This window comes from Calliopsis andreniformis, chromosome 6 (genome assembly GCF_051401765.1).
Source record: "Calliopsis andreniformis isolate RMS-2024a chromosome 6, iyCalAndr_principal, whole genome shotgun sequence".
Classification (NCBI taxonomy): Eukaryota; Metazoa; Arthropoda; class Insecta; order Hymenoptera; family Andrenidae; genus Calliopsis; species Calliopsis andreniformis.
Window position 1 is genome coordinate 8,248,478 of NC_135067.1, and position 24,122 is coordinate 8,272,599.

The 24,122-nt window shown below is 33.8% G+C and overlaps 1 protein-coding gene across 2 annotated transcripts; it reads left to right on the forward strand.

Annotated features, from left to right (window-relative positions):
* The first annotated feature begins 945 nt into the window (after positions 1-945).
* LOC143180644 (uncharacterized) lies at positions 946-23,500 on the forward strand. 2 transcript variants are annotated; one of them, XM_076380523.1, is made up of 6 exons: positions 946-1,015; positions 1,687-1,738; positions 20,855-20,913; positions 21,642-21,979; positions 22,423-22,731; positions 23,362-23,500. In XM_076380523.1, the coding sequence occupies exons 1-6, from the start codon at positions 946-948 to the stop codon at positions 23,368-23,370; spliced, it is 837 nt and encodes a 278-aa protein (XP_076236638.1). In that variant the 3' UTR covers positions 23,371-23,500. The 2 variants fall into 2 exon arrangements, with proteins under 2 accessions (XP_076236638.1, XP_076236639.1); XM_076380524.1 differs by lacking the exon at positions 946-1,015 and adding an exon at positions 1,025-1,465.
* The last annotated feature ends 622 nt before the right edge of the window (positions 23,501-24,122 follow it).

Sequence of the window (24,122 nt, forward strand, 5' to 3'; positions counted from 1 at the left end):
GTTGGTAACCTTATAAGTGACATAAAAATAGCAACGAGATATCGATGATATAAATGCATAGAGACGGATAGTAATACATATTTGAATTTGATTGAATACTGCAGCTTACGTCGTTGAGCAAGATTTAAAAAATTGATTAAAACAATTTCTAAAAAATCTAGATTACGAATAATCCATGACGTCAAAGACACACTACATGAACGTCTTAAAGACTTACACTTTTGGACATCTATTTTTTATCTAAATGTCTCATAGATATAACTTGGAAGTTTTTAAGATGTCTTATGAGTGTCTTTTAAGACGTCCTAAAGACACACTGATTTGTAACATTGGACGTCTCAGAGACGTCTTTTAAATATTTTTAAATCTAAACATTTTCAACCCCTTGACCTATAACGAGTCAGACTCGTGCAACTTCGCATCTTCGCTGCCGACTACGCGATAACGCGTGACGACAAATTTCTGCAAGTAACCGATCACGCACCATCGCGTAAGGAATCTATATTCACTTAACATATGCTCTGCGGTTGGCAGTTTAGAATAGATACCCCTTTCAGATCGGCAGTGAAGGCGATAAAATTACAAAAAAAATCGTAAGTCAAGGCGTCTCTGTGCTACGTGGGTAACGAAAGACGGGACAACAACAAAAGGCGTCTCTGTGCTACATGGGTAAACGAAAGACGGAACAACAAATCTTTCAATATTCGAAACCGATATGGCAGTAAACCTCCTTAACCTTCCATGGAACATGACCGCGTTCGCAATTCGCATCGACGATAAACAAATACAGTCGTCCTAAGTCCCTGAAACGACGCACAGATGGTGCTCGTCCTCGAGTAAGGCACATAAAAACTAATAAAGTCGAGATGGTGGGGCGAACCCTGGGCACCGGACAAAGGTTGATTGCGTTGGACGAGAAGCCGGCGGCGCATTCACGATTCAAACATGGCAGCGGCTACCAGCGTTGTCGTGCTCGACAGAGGCAACAATACCACCTGCACGATCAATTTACACGGTGTGTGCGCGCGTGCAGATTATTAAGAACGGCCGGATCTGCGAGTTGGTTAGAAAATTTTCCCGCGGGACAGCCGGGGCAACGTGCGAAAGCAGATTAACCTAGCGTCGCCGCACGCACGGTTTCGAATTCGAAGAGACGATCGGACGACAATACTTGCTATTCGAAAAGGCGAACAAAAATTCAGTAGACCGACGAGTTTCGCACGGATACGTTTCGATGGACTGACAAAGGCGCCGCTCCCAGATCTGGCTCGTGTGTCTGTATTCGTTCGAGAGGACAAAGTGTGTACGCGCCTTAACTCAAGCCTAACCTCTAGTTTTTGTGCTGTTTTCTTCTATGCATTCGCGGGTTCGCGTATATTCGCATCGACAGGTTGGATACTCGTAATTCGATGCGCGATGGGACGTGTTTCTGATAGTTTTACTTCGTTAGATCCGCGGATCGAAGGTATTTCGTCTCTTCTTTTTTTTTTTTTTTTTTCGATTTTTCGGTGCGTTAACGTCGTTGTAAACGGGCCTTGGGTTTTTTAAATTTTCAAGTAGGAATCGCGATTAGGCGACGGCGGTAGAGTTGAATTGATTCGATAAGTACGCTGTTGTTCTCGTGTGTTAAGGAAATTAGTAAGAGCTGTTGGATCGAGATTGTGATAGAGATTTTCCATTTTTTAGGAGCCACCGTGGTGTCCTGGAGAGTGAATAATCAGGAACAGCTGTTCGTCAGGTGAGTTCGTTGAAACTTTGGTTTACTTTCGGCGAGAATGATTTCTGCGTGTAATTGTGTTTAGAAATATTGACTTTAAATGTATTGAGGTTTTGTATGATGACGAATGACTCCGTTTTGAGTATTTGTTGTTTTAACGAAATATTTGATGGGTTTAATACCATTTATTAAGATTATGGTAAAAGGAGGGAATTTTGTTTTTGAAGTATTCGAACATATTTTGCGTTGCTGAATAAAGAATAGTGCACATGTAGGATATAATTAAAGAACATACGCTAATAATTACATTTACTTCAATTATTTCTTAATAACAGTAGTATTAGTAATAATAATTTTTTATTATGATGAGCATTAACATGAACATCTTATTTAACGCTGATTATAATACTAAATTAGTATTATTAGATTTATTATTATCAAAGCTATTCAATAAATTTACTATTATTGTTATTTAAAACAATTTTTTATAAATGATTGTAATGATAAGTACGTCATAAACTCATTTAAAATTCACAATTCATCCATTTAAGTTTTTATTTCATTTCTTATTTCGTATTAGTATGAATTTAACAAATTTTTGTTAATCTGTATTTTACATACTTCTGTCAATATTAAATATTATTCACTATTTAAAATCATATCTTTAAATCGAACAAAATTAGTATTATCTTTTAGCCACATGAATACGAAATTGAATTATCAAAATCGCTATGTACGTACATTTCTTATCTAATTTACATAGACAAACTTATCTCAAAGTTATTTATTCAAAATTATTTATCAGTTTTCTTGTAACTGTCGTGTATGCTTTGTGGTCGTAGAAAATCGTTCAAATGAAAAATGTGTTCATAATATTGCATATTTTATGAACTTACAAAAGGGAACAATACTCCATTATCACAGTCGAGAATACTTGAGAAGTATACGATGAGACGTTTTAAATGGGAAAGCACGTCAGCGTGGGCAACTGTTAAAATTCCGTAAAGATAACTGCAGTTTCTCAGATGGACCAAAATGACGACGACTGATAAACTCTGATAACGAGAAATACAGAAGGGTCTATTTGGTTAAATATATACCTCGAGAGGGTCGCCATTATTGCGTTGAAACTTTGAACGCAACTTAAGATCGTAAAATAAAACTAAATATCATTTAATGAGAAATAAAATTTGGTTTGAGATATTAGGAATTTTCAAATACTTCAAATTTGTATCACACATCAGGAACAAGCTTTCTTCTTCTATGATAAAAAATACTGTACAATCTTATATCTAAAAATCTTATCATCTCGTTCTTTCTTCAGTTGAGATCTATCACCGTCTCACTTTTATTTACTATAATTCTTACATTATTTTTTTGGAAAATAAATAATTTGATTAGATACTTGATTTGCGAGAAAAATTTATTTGGTATAGTGAAAGAAAGTTGAAAGAAATTAATACCATTACGAAAAGAAAAAAATATAAAATAGTATACACTTTGTGCATCGTTTTATACGTTACACTATTATATACAAAAACGATGCCATTTGTGAATAATTTAATTTGCATTACGTAGTTCATATTTATTACGTCAATGAGTGAGAATTCAAATAAAACAAACACACATCGCTCGGTTGCTGCAACAGTATGACTTAAAAATTTTAGGGAAAAATTTTTAGGGAATTCAAAATAATATCATCATTTAGTGTAAAAAAGTGTTCTTTCTATTATACACATAATAACTCAAAAACAACAAATTTTTCAATTGTTATTCTTGTCGCAAATGAGTGATATCTGGTATAAATATACTTGAATAATTACTGGAAAAAGTAAAGTGGATGGAAAGTACTTTATTTTAATATAAAATCGAATGATTCACTCAGAATTTACACAAATATTTACACAATGTGAAACTATACTGTTCATAAGACTGTTTGCACATACCTGATGAGCAGTTTCCTGTTTTTTTGTAACCTTTAGTATTTTATGCATACAATATTAATTATTATTTTATAGACGAAGATAATTAATTATTGTGCTAATTACGTGCTAATTGAAAAATAAGATCAGTCTCATATGCCAAGAAGGTCAAACTGTAATAAATACGTCTTATCATTGTAAAGACATGGGAAGCTTCTTATTTTATATCGTTTTAATATCTTTGACAAATTTAACATTTAATGGACAATGCCACTGATAGATATTACTTTCATTATTTCATTTTTATGTCAAGATTAGGCATTATCGAAATAAAATTCAAGTAAAATTCTTATTTTATTTGGTGCTAGCTTGGCCACTTTTTCCTAGTGTGACTAAAAATAAATTAATAATAATGAAATTAAATTCAGTTATTATTCATTACTTTATGTGGAATTTAGGTATTTGTTATATAATTTCAGTAAAAAAATAGAGATGTTTATCCATGATTTTATGGTGCAGGGAACTTCCAGTGTTCTAAAACCACAGACGAACCACAGTACTTACCAGCAGTTTAATAAAAGTTAGTGATCCTAGAATCATGTTCGATAGTTCAGAAGAGAAACTATTATTTATTATTTTCTAGAATTACCTGAAATAATCAAACATTTGAGAAGTAAATATTTTAGAAATAATTTATTTGTCAAAATTATGTTTCAAAATTTATTTATATACATTCTTACTTTCAAAGAAACTTGTTGTTCCCATTGGAGTAATTATTTGTCCTCTCATAAAGTATTTTCTTTCCAAATAAAAAACACGCAATCTCGGTCCAATTATATTCTCATTTTTAGAGAAACAAATTCCTTCAATTTAACAGCAAGAAGACTTCAAAAAAGTAAGAATTCTCATTTCTAAGGAACGAAATTCCTTCAACTTAATCTCCTATCAAAAATACAAATTCCATTTCGTAGACTCAGTCAAGACAATCTCAAATTTTTCGAAAATACAACTTATATAACATAAGGTACCTTACAGCCACAAATGCTTCAAATACCAACTCCTCTCGAACGTGTAATTATCCTACACTACGTCTATATACCATTGCATAAACAGAAACAGCTTCAATGTCATCCTCGAAACGCGACGCTCGCACAAAGCAGTCGCGCACGAAAGTGAAATATCATTTTCTCGTCAGCGGCCGCGTACCCTATCAGTACGCACAGTGATTACAGCTTCCTTAACGTTGGCAGCGGCAAGAGCCGATGGAAGATACCTAGTAGCAAGTAAGACATGCGTGCACACCTGCTGAGAAAGAACCACGTAAAAGCGCGGTACCCGTGACGATCGCTTTAAAAGCAGCAGTCCGGGAGCAGACGATGAAAAAACTGACGGAGCGAAGGCAAGGGCGCTCTGGACCAGTACATACCTTTTACACGAGGTTCAGGGCCCCTCGCCAGTTGCCAGTCATCGGTTCTTCCGACTTTTAAAGGCGCTGTCAAGACTTGGCCTCTGTCTCTCTCTCTCTTCCCTTTGAGTCTTCTCCGGTTCGAAATAATATTTAGTCAAAAAGAGGTGTCGAATGACGAGGGCTGGGAGAGACCGTGAGAATTAGTAGACTTTATTGATTGCTTGATAACTAAATACGAATTTCATTCTTTAGAGGTTGTTGGCGTTGGATATTCACTTATTCATAGCGAAAAAACTTATAAGGCTTGATGTACACCCAGCTCAGACGAATCTGGCCGCATCGATAGTCTCTATCTTTCTCTTACATGGGAGCCATTGAATAAGAGAGAGAGGGATAGAAAATATCGGTGTGGCCAGAATCGTTTGAGATGTCGAATACTAGCGATATTTTGACGCACGATATTGTTGGCATTATACGTATGTCTGTTTTTGTTGTTTGTAATTGGGAAAACGAAGAAGAACATGTGATCGTGATGAAATTGTGCGTCAAAATGTCGCTCGTATGCATTGGCCCTAAATGGTATGATACAGACCAAGTATGGAGAAAGGTGGTAACTTTAAGAAACTGTGAAATTGGATTTCTTGTATCTTTGGATAGGTTTGAACATTTTGCATCTTGTTTTAGCGTAAAATAGCAGAAAAATATTTTTAGCGGGATATATGTTTGCTACAATGTTTATAAGTTTCGTATAATGTTTGTCGGTTACAATACGTGCTGTTTACAATGAGAGGGTTAACAATTTTAATTTGTAACTGATAGTGAAATTACTTTTCCAAATGTACCAATTATGAAAATTACGAGATTCCCCTGACTGTGTCGAATATTGATTTACTCATTTGACTAATTGAGAGTGAATATTTTGCAAGGAATGGTGTAATTTTTATATATTGAAGTGAAAATTCACATTTCCTGGTTGAAATATGCATTTTATACGAGTTTGCAAGTTTACTCAATTTCCTTTTTTTAATAAAAAATGATTGTGTGTTGCTACCACCAATGTAATGCAAATTAGATCAACAGCGCGTAGTCAGAACTGTTCAGAACCAATCGTATAGGTTTGAGAAGATCAATCATATCGGTCCGGCTAGAGTTTTGTCCCATTCTCAAAAAATTCGTATTCTCCTGTGATAAAATGTCAGTTTAGAAACATTGCATACTTATTAGTAGAATTGAAATTTAAATTATAAAAACTTTTAAAAAATACTCCATATTTCGTGAAACGTTCAGCATGTTGAAAATTATGACTGGTCTGTTTGAGATAACTAGATATTTTCTTGCAATTGCTCTTTCGCCACAAAAATACAGTATTCTTTCGCTATAAGCTTGAGTATAAGAGATAAAGTTTTACACTATTGTAGAACAAATGGTAGTTTTTTATTGTTGAAGAGAAAATGATAATAACGAAGAGCCTATAACAAAGAAACCTGTGCATTATTATAGAGTTTAGAGGGGTTGTATGTGTCTGGTCTCCTCCTCCCCATCTTTTCGAATTCGAAATTATACATTGCTGAAAAACAGGCATCGAGTGGTAGTGGGAGGAGAGGACCAAAAAACCTTCGAAAATGTGCCGTCGAGGGCTTTGAAATGCAGAGAGGGCTGAACCAGGAGAAACAGTCGGGCAAGTATGTTCGTAATTTACTCCAATTTCCGTGGAAACGGCTATAAAAGTTACGTCAGTATGCCTGCGGTGTGATATGGATCTCTCTTTCCGTGCGACGCGCCAGTGCCACGCCATTATGATGCCCACGTCTCTTAATGCGTCTTTATATGTAGAAATCAAAACACGAACATACCTCACGTTTATCCGACGATCGTTTCTCGTTTGTATTTATTAAATTTGTCAATTTCGTTTAGCGATTTAGGTGCTTCTGTGTTGACTTCAAGTTAGTGGTTGTAATTACTGATATCAGATATCAGGTCACTGTGCTTCGAAAGAAATAATTGTAATTATTTCTCTTTCTCTAAGACCTCTGGAGTCCTTTTGGTGCCTCGATCTTGAAATTTAGTTAGAATTGTATTAGATCGTGGTTCAAGTTGCATTCTCAGTTCAGTACACCGAATAATTATTTAATATGTACACTGAATATTCGAAAACTTTAATAACAGAGAATTTACTGTATAATCATCAATGTCTAGCTATTCAGGGTTTCACTATTATTTTATTGTAGAGTTACAATTGAGAGCCTGAGAGCACCCTAAGTAGTGACAAAATGATTTTACATATTTAGACAAAAAATTTGGGTTTTGGTATCGGGGTTAATAAAAGTTTATATAACATTAGAGAAACTACAGTTTTTTAAATGTATATTCTCTTTTAATTATGATAATGAGTGGTAGAATTGCACAAGTTTTCATATCGGCAATTGAACAATTAAGAAATGATTGTTTTTCAGAAAAATGGATCTCCTGTAAACTCATAATTTTTCTCTATTTTGAATTATTTTTTCATTCAACAAAATTTTAAAAAGTAAATTTAGAAGTTACTTCAATTTATTCAGCACGATTAGAAAAGTATTCAGTTGAAACTTGATTAAAATTGTATCAGTGGTTTGTGAGAAAAAATGGATTATGAAATTTCAATTTGAAGAATCAAATTATCAAATGCTTAAAATAATTTTAATTACAGTAAACATGAGTAACAGTTTATTCTAATGACAAATAGGTAAATTTCTTTTTGCTAGGAGAAAAATTATATCTAATTGAATGCGAATTCATTTGAATAACTCAGCATGGTGAATATGTAATTATTATTCGGGTAAGATATTTGTTTCAAGGGAATTTACCCGACTAATTATCTTACATTAATATTTACTCAAAACAGTTTAAATGATGCATAGATATATTATTCGTACCATTATCTCAATAATTTTATAATAGTTATTCAAATTGTGACAAATTGTTCGAATAAATCAGAGGAATAATTTATTACAAGTAATTAAAAATTTGAAAAGTGTATATTAGTTTGAAGTTTATTATTTCATGCTTGCATTTGGGTGAAAAGATTTCGACGATACATCGAAGCAAAGTGTCAACGATATTCTTGAAGGTCAAACCATCAAACATGTTTCTCGTCACTGATTGTAGAAACAATAGCCAAGGAAGTTGGGGAAACCTTACCTCACATGCTTGTTCCAAACACATTTTTATTAATGTTAGTCTCTATAAAGTATCTTTATTAATCATATAAAGCATGATTTTTCATTTGCAGTAATAGTAACATAATAAAAAAATTTTGAATTTTGAATTTTGGGAAAATAAGATAGAACCTTTCTTCTCGCACGAATTGTTCTTTTTATGCTAATAACTAGTAGAAAATATGAAAAATAAAGTAAAAATTATAATATTTGAATGGTAAATTAAATTTGTATTTTAGTTCTATTTTTCTAACTACGTTTAATGAACAGAATAAACATATTTGGATGAATTAATTAGTTGAAAATTTTTGTGTGTGCTCCATTTTTGAACTTTTACATTTTTCGATTTCATTTGTGTTTCTTTGACGATACGAAGTGCTCTGGTGTCTGACGGAACCACAGAAACAAGCAGATGTTTCATTTCTTACAAGCTGATCATTACAGACAGTTCTCATGTGAAATGTTTCTCTAACATCTGTGCATCAGTAAACGGAAACTGAGTAAATGAATGGAAGCACAAAACCAGGATTCAATGTAGTAATATGTTAATTTTACTGATGCAGTAGATTAATTCTCATAGTAACTAATCAGACCTTTTTCTAATGGTTTGTTTAATTTGCAACCAAAAGAAGTTTTGGAATCATTTTTCTAAATTTTCTTTAATGTTTCTACTCACAAAACAAAACTGAGCCTGTAACACATGCATTTATCTTAAAAAAAATACTCCTTATTTCTTATAAGCTCATTAGTTATATCAAGCTTGTAATGAGTAAGATACTCCACAGAATTTAATTTAGAGAAATAGAGGACTTGTTGAAAATGTATTGAAAGACGTAATTATTTTTATGACGACAGGGGAAGGTAGGAGAAAAGAAAGCCAATGGACCTCGAATACGTTTACAAAACTATTTTCTAGCATGAGGTGATTTAATTATTTCTCGGTTATATTTTGATAATAGACAACAGAGAGGTGATGGTACAAGGATCAGAATTTTCAAGGCCAGGAAATAGGATTTTGGAGTACCATCAGGGTTCTAACTCTTTTAAGCATAGGTTTAGTTTATAATTGCGTTTTAATATAAGTGACATTGCAAAGTTCCATCAGAATGTAAAGGGTTCTTTTTTATAGCATGCATATAGATGATTAAAAAATATCATGTGTTGCTGCTACCAATATATCGCAAATTGGGCCACTAGCGCGCAGTCAGAACCACTTAGGACCAATCGTGTAGGTTTGGACCGATCAATCATATTGGTCCGCGTGATGTTTTGTCCTTTCTCAAAAAAATTCCTGTTCTATCGAGCCAATATGTGAGACGAGAAACTTCACATATTTATTAGAAGACCTGAAGTCTAAATTATAGAAGACCAAAAAGAAGCACTCCAAGTGCTCATAACACGTTCAGTATGTTCAACGTTTTATTTGATTTGATTCGAGTCAATATCTTCTTGCAACTGGTCTTACATCGTGAAAATATAGTACATTGTCGTTATAAGCTCGCAGTTAAAAAATCACGAGGAGTTTATAGAATGAGGGATGCACTTTTGTGTGATGGAAGAGGAAATGGTAGTTCGGTATCGTTGAATAGAAAACGAAGATAACGAGTAGCCTATAACGAAGAATACTGTGTTTTTATGTAGAAAATTATAGCTACGCACACAGAGCCAAGATTAAGAGCGAGATGCCATTGAGTTCTACATACAGGACGCTGAAAATTTGAGATGTAAGCAATGGTTTACAGTGCTCTGTAGACAGAAAGTAATACTGTGGAGGCTTCAGAGCAGAATCCACTTAAATGGGAATGTTGTAGAATGCTGGCAAAAACTGCAGGCTGAGATCATTAGTCTATGGCGGGGCCTATAACCCATCTCACTGTTATAAGAGTTAAAATGAAACTCGAGCAAATAATCTTGGTTTTGAAATAATTTTGTCAACATACCATAAAGTTTTGTGCTGGAGGATTTCAATAGGATGTCAGAGACTAACATATCAGCACGTAGTAGGGAGGCAAAAGTATCTACAGTAATTGCTATACAGGGTGTTTCAAAAGCTTTGATGAGGAACATCCCTTAAAATACAATAGAAACATATTTTAATATACAGATAAAATATCTTAATTGTGCTTATGTATAAACTGTGGACAGATTTACAATCAGCTTTTATTTTCTGTGACAAATTTCACTCATTTTGATTAATTTGAAAACATATACACTACATAATGCTATTAGGTCGATGCATGTATTCGTACCACGTCAGTTTCCCTTTTTTTTCATGTATTAAAAATGTGTTCCTATGCTACAAAATAGTCGGTTTTTGGTTTCTACTTGTATTTATAACATAAAGAAAAAAGGGAGAAGCGATGTGATCCAATAAAAAAATAAGTTTAGGGCATACGGTCAAACAAGCAAAAAATTTTCTTAGGGCAAACAAGTCACAGCAAACAAAGTAAGCTACCTTAATTATCATAAGAGCACAAGCTTTAACTCACACTAATAGTCCAACAATCACATCTTTATTTTTCATTTATGTGATCACACGTATGAGTATATCGATGGCGCCTTGCTCCAGCGTGGTTCTTTTAGTCCCTTCCTTACTCTTCTTATAAAGATTAATAAATTGTCATTTAGTAAAATTCAAATGTCCGGTTAGTTCCCACTTTTGAAATTCCAGCAACGAAGATAATGGGGAATATAACGGCATCATTCTGGAAGAATTCGCGGTTCACGGCCTACTCGTCCACTTAGGTCGACATTATGCACGGGCGTGGATCCCACATAATGTTGCCAAATTGTTCTTTATCACGATTTCGCAATAAATCTGTTGCATGCTTCTGCCCGTCTAATTTAGGGTTAACCTACATTTCTAACGATTGCCAATTCGAAAAAGTTTATTTTACTGCTGGTCGATTACTTAATATTTAAACACTCTTGTTGAGAATGGGTCAGAGGCCACTTTTTGACTTGTCTTGACTGTGATTATATGAAAATAAATAGAAACAGAAGCTTTGACTAGGGAATTATTTCCTTCTTCAAATAGTTATTTTATAATTCGTTTTAGAAAAGTATGTTTCTTAAATGAAATTTTCACAAAATAAAACTTAGCGTGATTGTTTATTTTTATAATAACGCGTTTTAAATTACCCAAGATTTTAGGTTGGTTAACATGAGTAAATTATCAAGAATTTATCAACCTCACATTACTGTTCGAAGCAGAGTACAAATAGAACATTTGTAATATCAGAATCGTGACAAAATCTCTAGTAAGTTGAAGCAATAGTGTATTCTTCTGCAATAGATATCTATTATTCTAGCACACTAATAAGAAGTGTCCTAATGCATTACAAACTTTTTGACTTAAACTTCATCCCTCAAGAAGAAGGGAAATGCAAATATTAAGAAAAGCAAAATAAGCGATTTTTAAATTGTAGAAGCGACTTTCGATCCACCCTACATCATCATGAAAGACTGCACCAGTGATCACGGAGTTGTGATATCAGTCGGTGTACGCTACCAAAGGGAAATCACATTTTCGTGAGGGCTGGTGCTAAACTGCTAACAATCTGTACACGAACGCTATGCTTCCACTGCTCTAGCCTGCTCCCCACTCTCCATTTATCGCTGGCGACGTTATTTACCCTCGGTTTTACACTCCACTATGCTCGCGAGCGTTCGCGTGCGCTCCTGCCCGCGGAGCGTTAGTTAATCGTTTGAGTGGCGAGCAGCGCGATCGCGCTTCTGTTTCATCTCGAGAAATGCCAGCGAGTGCAGCAAGAGTGATTGAAAATCGAGTTAACTTCTCATGGTCAGGGTGCCTTTTTATCAGAATTTTTTTCTTTGCATATCTCCTGATCATTACGTTTGTAAAGATTTGTACAGATTGGTCAAGTTACTTCGATTTAAGTCACTTGTATTCAAGTAGCTTGATATGAAGTTTGTCCACAGAACTCAAGTTACTTGAATTGAAGTGTGGTAGGAAATATCACTTAATGTGTATTCTGAAGCAAGGAGAAGTTGAAAGGACCTCAACTCCACTTGAAACTTGAAAGGATATTTCAAGTAGCTTGATATCAAGCTTGTGTTGCATTTAAGTAGCTTGGTATCAAGTTGATGTCCACAGAAGTCAAGTTGCTTGAATTCAATTGTGGTTACACACCAATCAGTGTGTATTTCAAGAGAAGAAAAGTTGTAAAGACCTCAATTTCACTTGAAGCTTGAAAAGATATTTCAAGTTAAGTAAAATAACACATCCACATTAGTCAAGTTGCCTCAAATAACCTGTAATCGAAGTACTTGAATTCAAATAATTTGTCTAATCTGAACGAGGCTGAAGACGAAATAGAATCTTGGAAGAATATTTCAAGTCAAATGAATAAGAATTTAACAGTGATCAAGTCGCCTTTAATCACTTAAAATCAAGTATCTTAACTAATTTCAGCGAGTCGTAAAAGGGTGAAATCTGAACATCCCATTAATAAATCTTCACAGTTTCGATCTGTTTATCTCCAAATACTCATCGTCATCAATCGTAGTCAAAATAAGCAGGATGACGTCAGAAAATGCCAACAGCTATGCAACTTTTTGCAAGAAATATTGCCGTTTATCAACAGCTGTTAGGGCCGCACTTTGCCCAGAGTTTCACATGAAGGTTCGAGGATAAGGGCAACTGCGACAAGTAGAAGTGGCCACGGACAGGCACCCCAGTGTAAACGTGTCCAACCTAGTATAAATAGGTTTGCTTCTTGCTCGCCTTAGTTAAACAAAGTTCCATCGAGGCAGGAAGCAAGCATCAGCGAGGAGAAGTTCGGGAGGAGAGCCTCGGCAATCCTGCAGCTTCTAGACTGCTGTTGCTGCTTCTACTGTTACCGATGCTACTGCTGCTGTTATCCTTCGTACCACTAAAAACGCAAAAGCTATATTCTAGCAAATAGTAGTATACTTTCTTATTGAGTATCTTTATCGTACTGTTTTCTTATTCGTTGAGATCACAAGAATTTTACTTGAAACTTCAAATTATTCAGCTGGAATTACTAAATATTTTCATGGTAGTAGATAATAATTAGACTGCAAAATTCAAATTATCGCAAATACTATTGGAGTTCCCTATTATAAAGGAAACTAATTGTAAGTAGCAATTTTGTTTAGTTTCTAAGTGTTGCAATGTATATTTTATTTTTTAATATTTTGCATATTTTTGTATGTTATGTGCATTCTGTACGTGCACTTAAATTTTTCAAAAATGCACACAGATACAGTGCACCTCCATATAGTAATAATGAACGTAAATTTGTTGATAGTGTGGAATAAAGTCACACTGCAACTGTTCGGTCAGGAGGATTAGTATTGTTACTAATAGCGCTATTAAAAGAATAAATTAACCAAAACGAATATAAAACATAGTGGAATTGAAAATAGAGGAATATTGTAAATTGTTCTCGGTAAATTTTTTGTAGTACAGGCATCACTTCATAGTTGACTGCCATAGCTGTTTCTAACTGGGAATAAGGCAAAAACCCTCCACTGCAGCAGAGCCTGAAGTAGAGAACTTCAGTACACACCGGGTGTTCCTTTTCGTTCGTAATAATCCTCTCATACATATAGTATGGCCATAAATTCAGGATAAACTAATGATTATGTTCCATAATTACAATTTTTATTGTTTTATTAAGTAATTATTTTTATTATAAATATGTATACCGTTCTTCAGGGTATATAGAGTAACAACTCTAAAAGTTACATGAACAAAATATCTTTTAAATTTCTTAGAAAGTTACAAAGAGGAGGAAATATATTAAATATAAACATTAATTGTTTATTTATGAGTAATAATAGTGTACGAACAAAATTTTTAAGCAATTATAGTCAATTAGGATACTTTACCTTGTAATAGAAATTTTGTCATTTATTGTCACTAGACTTTATTCTGTTTTACAGGTTTCTCAGACTTAAATTTGGAAATTAAATTAATTTTGAGAATTAAATTAAATGGGAATCAAATTAATCTTGTACCTAGAATAGACTAAAACCTTTGATATAAAATAAATGACACTCTAATCAATAGTGATTGACTTGTTTGATGACTACAATCTTAACAGTATTGCTTGATAAGATTGGACTAGTCTACTACAGACACATGAAGTATATCAAAAAATATTTTTTGATAATAAATATATTATTCATAATAGTAATTACAATGATTTTCATTTGTTTAATAAATTGGTTTTAAAGAGACAACGGTACCTACTTTGCTCTTTTTCTCAGATTCTATAACTTTCGTAATAAACTAGTTTATTTACTGCAATCAATCGAGGTAGTTAAATGATAGGCACGGTTTCCTAGTATTATAAAATTATGTAAAGCAAGCTAAATGTAATTTCGTTCTGATGCAATATGTGCTTCAATTCTACCTTTGCATAGAACAGCAACGCTATGCAATTTACTTTATATCGTATAACTGATTGATAATACACAAATGCAAATATACGCGCATAAATTTGCATACGTTATTGATAGTTGTTATAAAAGCTTTAAGTCTTTTATTGCATTTCCATGTGTGCAATATACAGTATAAAAATAACATCAATGATATTTACAATGTTCATTAAGAGGTAGTATTTTTTATGTGATATAAAAGATTTCAATATAACTGAAATATTATTTAATATGAAACCATATTTTAGATAACAAATTAACGTGTATAATAATATTGTTTTCAATAAGTTATTAAACCAGTGGAATAATTAAGTATAAGTTATTGTTACTTAGGTATTGTGAATTTTTTAATTCCAGTCAGTTTTCAGTTTCTGCAGAAATTTATTATATTATATTATTATAACTTATCATCTCTTTAATAATGGTAGTATAAAGTATTAATATCATGTGATTTCTCTCATTTGTTAATTTTTTTACCCTAATCGACAGATGTTATAATATTAGAACGAAAACAAATAAACATTTGAAAATCATGCTTACTAAAATTTTTATTGAATACTTCAATAAAATGGGAATATCAGAAATAAAACAAATGCTAGATTGTTACTACATATCCTCAATTATTACAGTAAATGAGATTCTCTATTACTTTCACTGTAATTCAGTTTACTTTCAATCCTATAACTCGTTCAGAGCACTTAAGTGCAATGAAAAATATAAATTGAGATCAAGCGGAATACTCAATCGACGTATTAGAACGTTCTAAACATTCGTGAAAATAAAGTAGTATAGAAAAAAGTAAGAAAACCAGATACGGGGCTTTCTCTGATCATTTCAGAAGTTGTTTATTTTGAAGACAACAAAAATATCTACATACATATCCAAGTACATATTTTTCTGGATATAAAAGAAAAACAGTGAAAGTTACATTACAAATAAAACACAACACTATGTTACAGAATCGAGGTTTAAAATTTTATTCTCAGTTCCCTTAAAACAGAAATATGTGGCTTATATTGTCTTGTATTATAATCGCAGATTTATGTTCGCATCTTTGACGTAATATTTTTATTGACGGATTTTCCGAAAAACTATAAATGTCCAATGCGATATAACACTTGCTGACATCACAGATTTTTGGAAACACGCTAAAATTGAATACTTTCTATTGAAATTCTTGGAGACCGATTTTTATTAAGGTCAATCATAAGAAATCTACTGTTTACAAGAATTTGGACATTTGGTGGGACTTGATTAAAACATTCATATCTTCATTTCAATAAAAGTTCCTCGAAATACAGTGATATCAATGAGTCTGAAGCTCTTGACTACAAGAACTAATAGAAGTCACTTTAAAAATCTTCCACGCAGATCGACTAAAATTATTAAATAATAGTGTTAAGTATTCGATGTGTTTGTAATTAATTTTATTAACGTCACTTATCGGATCTCTTTCCAAGCGTTCTGTAAATAATTCTACAGCGAATTTCCCCTAATTTGAACGATTCTCTCGCGCTTTAGGATCCATTTCATTCCACGATTCCTCAATCGAATTTACATAATTGAATATCGATCGATTATGGTGGTCCCTGCATAATTGTAAATTCATTGCCGCGTAGTTGCTGATAATATTTTTCAAATATAGCCCGTGCTCGTTTTAGACGTCGATAACCTTCATTGATGACAGTCCATTCATAGAGATTGTTCGATGACCAGCTTTCTAGCAATATTCTATTACACATGCACTAAGCATTTCATTGTATAGGCTATAGACTTTGGAACAATTTGCATAGTCAATAGGCTTTGAAATAACTCCATCCAAAACAATTTACCTATCGTCGCAGCTCTTCATTTCAAAGTACAAATCCATTTCAAAGTACGGAATTTGAATCGCTCATCTAAATAGCTAGTCGAGGACTCTGGCTATTATTTTCTCAGCAAATAGGTAAAATATTTAAGATCTAAGCCAGTAACTTCAAGAGTGGCATTTTCCATTTAGCATTTTCCATACTCTGGTTTCATCCTTGCAGAGTACTTAGCCTTGTATTCCACTTCTACTTAAATAACCTATGTCTTATCAGATCAATTAGCCTACTATTTCATCGTAACGAGTGTTGTTTATTGAAACATTACTGAACTATATTGTACAGTAGGACTTCGATTAACTGGTTTAACGCGAGACTCAAACCTGAAGCACCGTCTTGCTGACTAATTGTATAGTTTGCGATTCATTACTATTAAACCATAGTTCAAGTGTCAATCGACGTTTTATCGACACGAAATAACAGTAACCCTGAATAAAAGAGACTGTGAATGATTGAGACCCAGTTAATAATTATAATAGATCCTCGATCAACCAGCACACCACGTAACTCAAACCTGATCGAAGTGTCTCCCATTGGCTAACTTTATTATTTTCGACAGACTATGATTAAATCGGAGATCAAGTCTCAATCAAACTTTCATTAAACTCTAATTGAGTCGGTGATTTTAAGGAGGGAATATACGCAGTCTGAAGGAGGAAGTAAATAATTTCTGAATTTGTTTTCTTCTTCCAATTATTGTAGTAAATTTCATAACAAGATTCAGCCCCTTTGTGGACCGCTTTTGCCATCTTTTTTATCGTTTTTGCCAGTGGTAACATTAACAACAGAATCCCAATTTTCGATTGTTGATCTTTGGTCCCTCTTCAAGCTACCGATTCACTATTCTCGTCACACCGAACAACAGTCGCCCTGAAAACAAGAATCTCCATACAATCGAAACCCAGCTAATCGAAACTGAACTGCATAATCGATCCATGGCATTTCTCATCCGATTTCCCAACGAGACTTCCATCGAACCAATACAAACTACTGAACGTTTTATAATCAAGTTTCAAAAAAGTGTCCAAACGCTCCTAGACAGTAGTGTACGTGCATTCAGATCAATGATCGCCTCGTCTCTAACACGTGCAGTTCGAACGTGCACGATGACGGTTCGCGCCAGAAAATATTCTTTCCGCGAGGATCGGGTTGATTTACTCGAGCTAAGGATATTCTGTAGACTGGCAGACATAACCGCATTGGGAATTGGGTGCCGTTCACGAGCAGCAGCGGAGCAGCAGTAGCAACGGGGGATAACAGCAGCTAGAAACGAGCAGGAGGAGAGGTTGGAAACTGCGATGCCCGCAAAAAGCACGGCAGACAGCGCCGATCGTTTTTGCTTGGCGTCAGCCGCGTTCCTACCACCGCGTCGTACTTCGTGGTGGTACATCGCTCCCTCTCCTTCTCTCTCTTTTTCTCTATCTCTCTCTCCCTTTCTAGCATCTCTCTCTCTCTCTCTCTCTCTCTCTCTCTCTCTTTCCTTCACCTATCTCTCCTTCCCTTTCTAGCATCTCTCATATGTCTCTCCCTCTTTCCCTAGCATCTCTCATATCTCTCTCTTCCTTTCTCTTTTTCTATCATCTCTCATCTCTCTCTTCCTCTAGCACACATTCTCTCTCTCTCTCTCTCTCTCTCTCTCTCTCTCTCTCTCTCTCTCTCTTTCTCTCTTTCATCTCTCTCGTTCTTTCGTTCGCGCGCTCGCGCACACAATCTCTCTCTCTGTCTCTCTGTCCCCCCTATCTACCTCCTTGTATACCATTCGACTCGAGAGATCGTGCAAACGGATGGGATTACCTCCACCTTCCACAGGAAAATAGATTACATGTTGACTTGAAAGATACGACGATATCCTTGCACGACACATTGACAATACGTCTTATTATTACATCAGAGAATAGTGCCACGTATTGGTAGATTTAAGACTCCGTCATTAACCGAGTAAATGTACATGCATACTCCGGAGCCAGAGATTGACGAGGAGAATCTACAGCTTTCAGGGATCCTGGATGTTTGAGATAGTTTCGGGGGTTTTTAAGGATTGATGTGATTAGCTGGTTATACACTGATATTCTTTTCGAGGAGAAGACAAATTTAAGGTTCCGTTGTTAAAGAGGTAAATGTACTTCGGGTTCAGCGGTTGGAGAGGAGAATCGACAGCTTTCGAGGATCTTGGCTGATTATATTTGCAATAGTTTTGAGGATCCTTTTTGAGGATGGATGTTATTACATTGGAATTCTTTTAGGAAAACTGATTCTGTATGGAAAGATGCATTCTGTTGCATTTCATCTACTATTCGTGGCTCACGAAAAGTCCCCTGGAAAGCAGTAGGGGCAATGCTTTCCGAGGGATTTCTTTTGGGACAGAAATAATACCTGTGTACCTTCAGTTTATGTCAGCTTTTAGAGTATTTGGTGTATTATTGTCAGCTTAATGATAATCACCGCTAAAATGACTGCTATTATTATCTTTTCAAGAACCATCAGTTAAAGTTTCAAAGTTAAGGGATGATGATGACTTGATTATAATTCCTTTAAGTTTGCTGAAGAAAACTAATGAAGGGAAAGATGACATGATTTTCCTTATGAAAAGAATGACAGTGTATGGCTATCTATTGAGTTCGAGGGAATATTTTGAATGGAGGTGGACTTTGATTTGTGATGCTTGGGGGTTTAGATGTGAGGTGGTTTCAAAAGTTCATGTGGAAATGAAGATAATACTAGGAATATTATATTTTCTAATTTTAAGTTAAGTACCCACATTTATTTTACAATTGTTAGAAAATTATTTGGAAGAATCCTTTGCATGTTACATGTTATAGATTAGACATTGTTCAGGATTTGAATGACGATATAAAACACAGCAGAACCTTTTCGTAAATCTTTCTAATCGTAATGACGATTAGAGTACAGTAAGTTATTGATTGAGAGTTGAATTGTGATTGATAAGTTTGTAAATAATCAAGTTAGTCATCAAGAGATATTTCAGGTTTGAGTTTCGTATTGAGCTAATTAATCGAAGTCCTATCATATAACAGTTTGGTGTGTATTTAGATAGCTGTAGCAATGAATATAAAATTAATTAAAAATTCAAATAAAATAAGTCACTTTGATATATATTTCATACGAATTTCGTACAAATGAAATTTTTATTAAAAGGGTATTAAAAGCTAGATTCTACATGTATCAAATTGACCTAACAACACATAAGTGTTACACTAACATTATGTACAAATTGCATTATCTCAACTAAAATACTTAATACCGTATAAATAAAAACATACCATTATCGTAATTAATTGTTTGGTACAGCAAACTATTGATCGCCGAGCCACCGTCAAGGCAGATAGAAATTGTAGTTAGAAAAATGGGAATCCCATTAGTAAAAACTATATTATTTTGTCTTTTAGTAAGAACGTGTTTTTCTTCAATAACGGTCTTATCTAAAAAGTTACAGAAACATCTTAGATTTCTCCATTTAACAGCTCACTATAAATGTAATGTAATAATATAATAAATTATAATAAAAAGTAGTGTAATTGTATTATTTATACATCAATTTCGATTTGTCATTTCTGCTTGGATGCTCACAATACTTACGCTCGATCTTACATTAGTGATATCTTTGTACGCTATAGTAACTTTGACTAATGGCCAACGTGCATCCGTCTTCGGATTTTATACTTCTCTTTGCACATACATGAGTGTTATGAAAAAAGAGAAGAAGAAAGTAAAGAAGATCTTAAAAGGAAAGGGGAAAGAGAAAGGCAGAAGGAAGAAATGTTCAGGCATTAGGAAACAAAAAGTGAAAAATGAATGAAAAGGCGTCGAGGAACGCAAAAACGATAGAACGAAATATAGAGCATTAGAAAAGCAAAGTGAAAAATGGCTCGATTAAGAAGCACTCGAACTTTGGAGGAAGACAAAAATGTTATATTGTTATTTTTTATTAATGAAAATTTTACTAAAATATTTTTTATTAATATATTAACATAACATTGATGTTATCACATCTAAAAATTTGAGAATAGTTGCAGACTTAAGTTAAGATTACAATAGTTGAAGGACAGCTTTATCTTCTGCATTTAATTATTTTTCAAATACTTAAATTTTATTAAACTCAGGGGAAACATTTCGTGAATAAGTAAAAATAACTCAATCTAGTGAATGTTGGAAAATCTTTTTTTACTGTTTACGATAACGCTACAGAAGATAAGTGAATAAAAGTATAACAGCGCAAGATGAAGAATTTTCTTACCTTCAAACTGCATTCTACGTTTGTCTTCCACTTTAACTAACGACTCGTCTTTTCTGCATTTCAGTAAGCAGGCTGTATTCGACGGAAAGAAAGCTATTAGAGGAGGGATCCCATTCGTCTTCCGTAAGTATACGAAACAAAACAAAAGAATTTGTTAGTTCTTCCGCATTCGAAAGAATAACTCGGAAGACGATTTAAAATTATTATGACTTGAAGCATAGACGATTAATAGTAAAAATAAATAAAAAATAAATTCTTACTTCCTAGAAATGTAATTAGTTTTAGGATGAAATAACTTGTGTACCTTTAAATAAAATTTTTCTATTTAAACATTGATAAGTAATTCAGTTTTATTAAAATGCTCTTAACAGGTAATAAATTCAATAATATAATTTTATTTTCCTTTCTGTAAATAAGTTTTTCAAAACTTTTTTTCAAGACTTAATAGTTAATTTTGAAATACACATGTATGTAATCTTATTTAAAGAATCATAAAAATATCATAAATTTCTGAAATATTGGCTAGTTTACTTTAATTTAAAGGCTACTATTTTATTTTAAAATAATACGTGTATATATATACATGTATAATCTTTATGTTAGTACGTTCAAAATTCTGTGATCAATACGTGGATGAGGGAAATTTTAACGATATTTTCTGACGATTTTTCATCAGATTATTCAATTGTGCATATTTTCTTCATTATTTGTCACTTGAAATTTTGCAAAACTTTTTATGCATTCCTGAACAAAATAGCAACAGTGAAACAGTACGTTTTTGGTAGACTGTGAACATATGAATAATAAATAAAAAATTAATAAACGTCAATAACTGTTTTGTTTTGGACCAGCACAATTCGGAGCATGGACGTACGGACCGCCCCACGGATTTGCAAGGATTATTCGCTGGAACGTGGAGAAATCACCTGAACGATTACCCAGCGGAGACGTCGAGGCAGTATTTTCCATAATGGACAGCGAATTCACCCGCTCAATGTGGAACTATCCATTTAGGTTAACATATAGACTAATCCTTCGAGAAAAGGAATTACATTTTAATATCGGCGTGTACAACCCCAGCAAGGATCACACGTTTAGCTTTAATCTGCTCCTGCACACTTACTTCAAAGTCCCGGATGTTAGAAGGTGCCAAATTACTGGGCTTCACGGATGCACTTTTATCGATAAGGTATTCAATTTGTTTATAACATTCACAAGAGAATACACCATGAATCCATAACCGATTTCGATGGAACTGAACATAGTGTATCTATGTAAAAAATAAATCGATACGTGTCTGAGCGTTTCATCGAATAGGCCTTAATAGTGAAAATTTCGGCATTCAAAGTTTAGTAACAACACTTAATGCTTCGATACATAATGTTAAAATCAGTAGAAACTTATATAGAAGCCGAAATAATTCATAAAATTGATGAAAATTTTTTATCGTATTTTGTAAGTCTATTAATTATTTTGGTTTCTATATAAGATTCTGTTAGTTTTAATATTATCGAAATGTTACTGAAATATTACCGAAATATACCTATTGTACCTATTTCTAGACATTTATTAGACACATTTTCTGCCATTTTTCTAGACATTTATTAGACACATTTTCTGCCATTTTTCTAGACAAGAGATAATCAAATTTTCCAAGAAGGTCGCGACGTAGTGACAGTGTCTGAGTGGACAGACAGAATTTACCAGAACACGCAACCGGAACATATTATTACTAACGTCGTCTCTGGTAGGAAAATGAGAGTTCAAAAATACAACTTCCCTGACACGGTTGTTTGGAATCCGTGGCAAGAAAAGGCCCGCGACATACCAGATTTTGGGGATGATGAATTTCCAAACATGATATGCGTGGAAAGTGGTCACGTCAGTAGCCCAGTTATATTACTTCCTGGTACAGCTTTTGAAGCTAGTCAAATTTTACAGGTAAACTATATAAATTTTCATATTGTATCTTAAGAAAAACTATTATACAGGGTGTTCTCTACTTTGGCGGTAATATTTTAGGAGTATAATTTATAAGTGCAAATAAGAAAAAATATTATATGAAGTTTGCTTGTAAAAGCTTTATTACAAAATTATAGGCAAATATTGAACGCATTTTTAAGATATTTCATAATGTGTGAAGATTGTTGACAATTTTTATACCATCATTTTGACATCGCTCTGATATGGAATTTACGATACAGTTATGTATGCACCACCACTTATGGGACACCATGATAGAAGCTCGAAGGCAGATTCAAATTTCCTTGAGACTGCTCTTTCATTCATGTGATCTTTGCTTTCAAAAATTCGAACTCAAGTCGCTGCACTAGTATGAAAATTAATCTTAGAAATTTATATTCCCTGAGCTCCTAACTGATTCCAAGTAGCAGAGGCTTACATCTAGATAATACCGTAACATGATTTCGATATAATACTGAATGAATTAACTATATTATAGGAAAGTTGATAACATATATCGTTAAAGACTAGCGGAAAATTGTATCGGACCTGCTTACTATTTTTCATAGTTTGGTGCTTATTATACTAATCCTTGTTTCTTTATTTTAGGTAATGTGAGTAGAGGGTGGACCAACTGCACATGTAACAAGCGGAAGTAGTGGCAATCCGTTACTTCCGGTTTCCTCTGCATCGGGCAGCGCTTGGCGAACCGATGTCGGGTGGCTTTATATGTCTCCACCTCCACCTCCGCCACCGCCACCACCTCCACCACCACCGCCACCGCCGCCACCACCACCACCACCACCACCACGACTACCATCGTCAACGACACCCTCGACGTACGCATCGCATCTCCATGCACATTGTATCGCTCAATCTTGCACTATATGTTCTCTCAATCTTTAAATCGGTACTTTGGATATGAAATAGAAAGGAGACACTTGTTCTTTCTTCAACTGTTGTCATTACTGAAGACTGCAGTTACTTGTTTCCGTGGGAGGTAATTATATATGGTACGTAGATCTTTTTGTTTTATATTAAGTAGAGAAATTCATCGAGTATTGCGAAATTCTTGGGCATATGTAAATTTGAAAATTATTATAAATTATGAAAAGAGAAGTTGGAAAAGTATAGCGTTCACCAAATTTTCGTAGCTCAGTTTCAATAAAAAATTCCATTCGAAGTTTTCATTAAATGTTGGTACGGTTTCAAATAATTAATATTGCTTCAGGTTTTTTGGAGTATAAATTTCAGGGAGAAATAGCGATCGATTTTGATATGTGTGTAGTTTATGCTCGATAAGATCTTAAACTTCTTTTTAAAGTTATTGATTTTACTACGAAGGCATTCTAATAATATTTACATAATAC

Bases quoted from the DNA above. Each gene is read 5' to 3' on its own strand.
- LOC143180644 (XM_076380523.1), top strand. From the start codon at position 946: ATGGCAGCGGCTACCAGCGTTGTCGTGCTCGACAGAGGCAACAATACC. The intron at 1,016-1,686 runs GTGTGTGCGCGC...TCCATTTTTTAG, and splicing joins CTGCACGATCAATTTACACG to GAGCCACCGTGGTGTCCTGG. The intron at 1,739-20,854 runs GTGAGTTCGTTG...TCTGCATTTCAG, and splicing joins CAGGAACAGCTGTTCGTCAG to TAAGCAGGCTGTATTCGACG.